Source organism: Hibiscus syriacus, unplaced genomic scaffold (assembly GCF_006381635.1).
Source record: "Hibiscus syriacus cultivar Baekdansim isolate YM2019G1 unplaced genomic scaffold, ASM638163v2 tig00112130_pilon, whole genome shotgun sequence".
NCBI classification, from domain to species: Eukaryota; Viridiplantae; Streptophyta; class Magnoliopsida; order Malvales; family Malvaceae; genus Hibiscus; species Hibiscus syriacus.
The window spans coordinates 333,075-337,932 of record NW_024063260.1 but is presented as its reverse complement, the minus strand read 5'-3'; the positions used below and the strand labels follow the sequence as shown (position 1 = coordinate 337,932).

The window sequence follows — 4,858 nt, the reverse complement described above, 5'->3', positions numbered from 1 at the left end:
ATACTTCAACGAATCATGTCGAGTTTATCCACTTTCAACGGTCCAGTTGGAGGAATACTTGTGAAAACGTGGAACACGAAACACCCGATCAGAACCTACCAACCGTATCGATATGCAATTGAAACGAAATTTACATTAAAACTTTTTATTTATGTATTAATTTTTTTAAATATATTAAAAATCCATTCGCTTTTTGACACAGTTAATATATTCCGTCGAAAATTTCACTAACCTACTCATAAAATAAAATCATTATAAGTTAGTAGTCATAATTTATAAATTTGATATAAAATATTAAAAGGATCAATAATTGTACTAACCTTTATAATTACGATTAATTACTATATTCGTGTATTAAAAAAATAATTAACTCAACTGGCAAATCACAATACATCGCTAGAATTAATTATACATCAAAACCTTAAACGTGAAATCTCGAGAATCGGTTTTATTTTCAAATTCCACTTGCGAGATTAGATTAGTAACGGGGAATCCTGCGTGGAATTTCATTAAAATTACGGGATGTTTTTGTAATTTTATGAGCTGTATATTAATTTATTTTTTAATTTTAAGTTGAGCGACCCAGCCTTATCCAGTATGGAAGCCAACCTTTATAAAATGAGATCGAAATGATCAGAAATCCAAAGAGGAAACTCAGAACCAAAAAAGAAAGAAGAGAGAATATTTGAAGAGAGTAGAGGGAATAGAAGGAAAAAAATTTCTAGTTTTTTTTTATGGCGAGCAGCAAAAGCTATTACTCGAGACCTAACTACCGATTCCTGTCGAGCGATCAACAACTGCAAGCAGCGCTGAGTCACGACTCGGCGGCATTCGAGTTAGACGAGTCAGATATTTACAACAACGGTGTCTCCACTCGCCCCGTCTCGCCCGACTTCCGTTCCACCAGTCGAGTAGCGAAGAAGCCGTCGACTAAGCGCGGTGGAGGGGATCCCGTCGTCGGAGGGGCGCCGTCGTCGCTACCGGTCAACATACCCGACTGGTCTAAGATTTTGAAGGAAGAGTACCGTGATAATCGGAGGAGATCGGAGAGCGACGATAATGACGTGGAAGGCGATGATTGGTCGGAAGGAGGAGGGCGGATTCCTCCTCACGAGTTTTTGGCGAAGCAAATGGCGAGGACGAGGATCGCATCGTTCTCTGTTCACGAAGGGATAGGGAGGACCTTGAAAGGAAGAGATCTGAGGAGGGTCAGAAATGCAATTTTTGAAAAAACCGGGTTCCAAGATTAAATTATGGCAGATGAGTGAGAAATTTTGGAATCATCATATTTTCATTTATTAGAAAAAATGTCCTTTTTTAAATATATTTTCCTATAAGTTTTGTTCTACTTTTTCCCACTGTGATATATGATCAAGAGGATCATTACCAATCGTGTAATTCTAACTCGGAGGTTTTCCAGAGAAATTTTCGATATTCATATATTTCAGGCACTGTTCTTTCTTTTTTTTCGTTTTCAAGTTTGATCTTAGATATTTGAAAAATTAGTGGTTCGAGGCTTTGAGGGTGTTTTCGTAATAAGGGGAAAGTGGCTCGTCGGAATTAAATAATTGGTGGGGTTGAAGAAAAAAAAAATAAGAGGCTACAAATCCAACCGGCTGGCAACATTGACGTCTCCTTCAAAGTTGATAATTTTGATAATTATTGTGTGATAAGAAAGAAGAGATAATTATTGTTGTTCAACTTTAGATTCTCCATCTACCCTTAAATTAATTCCAACATCATTAATTAATTTTATCTTCTCATTTTTTTTCATGTTGTTACGTTAAGATTATATTCGTACAATTTCTGTAAAATTATATTAATTAAAATTATATCAATTAATATTTTATATATTATTATAATACTATATTTTTTTAAATTCCACATTAAAAATAGAGATAGATAAATCATTAGTTTATTGGTTGTGTGACCTATGCAAATAATAGGTAATTAAATTGTCTTAATATGATCGAGGAGAACCGATTTCAATTACTCTTTACATGAACCTAATTATATATTCAAGAATCGTCAATTTTAATTTATATATAATATATAAAACTACACGTACACTCTAGTATTTTCTTCGAGGAATGGATCGTGGTTAGTGTAATATTTTAGTATAACTATATAAATTAATACTTTTTACGTAAAATAATATGTAAATAAAGATTTTTAGTGTCTAGATTCTGAGTTTTATTAAATATAGTTTATGTATGATCTTTATTTAAATTTATATATAATTTAAATATCGTTAGGTACAAGACTTTATTATTTTTCAGTGCACATGTACCTCTTAAAAGAGCAAATTAAAATATAGAGTGGGCATTCAAAATAAATAGTCACAAAAAGATAATGGAACTGGTTGAAATTTTCATAATAATTTATTTGACAATGTTTATAAAAGCAAATACTTATTAGCAAATCAAATTATGGAAAATAAATACCACAATCACCAATCTTTACCGACCAAAACTTGTTTGGACAATTTTTGCCATTACGTGAAACTTTGACGAAACATTCCAAGCCACTAAAAACCAATAATTCTTTTTACTAGAATTACAAAATTAAAAGAAAGGAGTAATGGATATTGTTATTTCGGGGGGTTGGGAAATCATCAGCCGTTAGATTAAACTTTAACAGTGGGGACGAAGATAGTGACGGTTGTTTGACCATTTTTGTAGTGTAAATAATTAGTGGCGTTTTGGTTACGCTTCGCCCCATCGTTTTCGTCCTGCTTTAATTCCCCCCCCCCCCCCTCTATAATTGCGACATGGGAATATGAAACTTTTTTTCCCTTTTGTTGCCTTTGTCACCAGTAATGTGACAGTCTTTTCATGCTCTAATGATGAAATGTAGGTAAAGTTTATGCTATGGGCTTAGCTTTGGTTTTATTTGGCTACATGAGGGATACAATTTTCTTATATTTTAATTTTTTTTGGTTATTTGATTTTATATTTTTTAAATTTATGATTTTATATCTCTTAAAATTTTTATATATTTTTTAAAATTCACATCTTTTATACCTCCGTCCCTATTTGACTATATCATAATACAATGCGACTTAAAAATTAAAGAATGAGAAATTAAAATTTTAATATTTTTTTACAAAATTAGTATGTAAATTTTTTTATTCCGTTTAATTAAACTAAATTTAACGGTTTTTTTATATAACGAGTATGCAATTACTCCTTCAGAAGACTATATACATGTGCTCTTGTAGTCATGTTATAATGTAATTCTAAGAAGAAGAAAAAAACTAATCAAATACTCCTATAAAAAATGAATTTGGTATTTTACATTACTAAGATAAGTTATTTATTTCAAAAATTTTATAAAGACAATATATATTTAAGAACGAAATTTAAAATTGAGCTAATAATTAAAAGATATATAAACATTCGTCATCAGGGTTAAACTGAGAGGAGACGACGAAAGTCAGTCGTCCCTGAAAATTTTAAATTATCTTATATTTTAATTTTATTTATTTTTATATTGATAATATGTTTTTTTATATTTTTATACTTATAAAATTTTTAAAGTTATATAAAATTTAATGTTCATCTCTGATCATGACGTTATATCTTATGATTTTAAAAATTAACTTTAGTATAAAAGGATATCCACTTAAATGATGATTATAGGAATGGAAGAAAAAAGAGAAAATATATATATAATGTAACATCTTTATTCATTTGTGCTATTATGAAGTTAGGGATAATAGTTGATATTTTATTATATATATATATATATATATGGATACATTGTCATTTGAAAAGCATTGATGGTTTCATTAAAGAAGTTAACCTTGGAATCCACTTGGATGTTAAATTATAAGATTATTTTGGGTGGAACAAATTTAGTACTAGATAATTATAATTTTTTTAGGTGTTAATTTTATTTGTTAAATAAATAGGAATTTTGAACTAAGAAAATTAAGAAACGGATTTTATAAAGCGAGCAAGATGCTAATTAGCTAAAGAACGAATCCATGATAGTATTGTAAAGGCCTAACGTCAAAATCAATCCATAATGTTTATCAAAATTATAATTTTATTTTTTTAAGTATTTTATTTCTTAATGTTTTATTTTAAGATAAAAGAGTCCTTAATATTAGATGGAATAGTCACTTTGACCATTATTCATTTTTTCTGAAGTATTTTAGCCCTCAACGTTTCATTTTAGGATAAAATATCTTTATTTAGAGCGTTAATCAAGTGTTAATTAATGATTTACATCTATAGAATGACGTTTTTATTTCAAAATAAAACGTTGAAAGCTAAAATATTTCAAAATAAAAAATAAAGACCAAAATAATTTTTTTAATAAATACTTAAAGTTGATTTTAATATTACACCTATTGAAAACGAGAACATCATCAAAAAGTGTCGCAAAAACTTGAAAATAATGAAATCAAACTTTATAATGAAATAATACAAGCTCCAAAGGGTAGATGTCTCTTAGTTTCTTCCAAAGTCTAGTTTAATAAATTTTCTTCATCAGACATTTAAGGTATGTATAATGTATAGATCAACAATAATATTATATCTATATTATTTTTTAAAAGTATGATTGGATGAATGTAATAAAATATTTGAGTATTAATTTTATTGAAAGAGAAAGGTAAATAAAAAAAGACTTATTTTATATTTAGGGTTTGTCTTTCTTTTTTTCTTTAGTCGTCATTTGTTTTTTTATTCTTTTTTATCTTTGTAATCGGTGGCGACACTAATTTTGGTGCTGGTCATCGACTTTCGGTATCCATTATTTTTCCTTTACTTTATTAAATCGTATCTTTATTTTATCTTTCTTGTTTTTATTTTTAACAATTATACCTTTATAACACGTCTTCTTCTGTCTT

The 4,858-nt window shown here is 28.7% G+C and overlaps 1 protein-coding gene across 1 annotated transcript; it reads left to right on the top strand.

Annotated features, from left to right (window-relative positions):
- Positions 1-648: 648 nt before the first annotated feature.
- On the top strand, positions 649-1,398 carry LOC120174921. Its single transcript, XM_039181647.1, has one exon. It carries the CDS (start codon positions 735-737, stop codon positions 1,248-1,250), a length of 516 nt encoding a protein of 171 aa, XP_039037578.1. The 5' UTR covers positions 649-734; the 3' UTR covers positions 1,251-1,398.
- Positions 1,399-4,858: the final 3,460 nt, after the last annotated feature.

Coding starts and splice junctions, on each gene's coding strand:
- LOC120174921 (XM_039181647.1), top strand. CDS start 735: ATGGCGAGCAGCAAAAGCTATTACTCGAGACCTAACTACCGATTCCTG.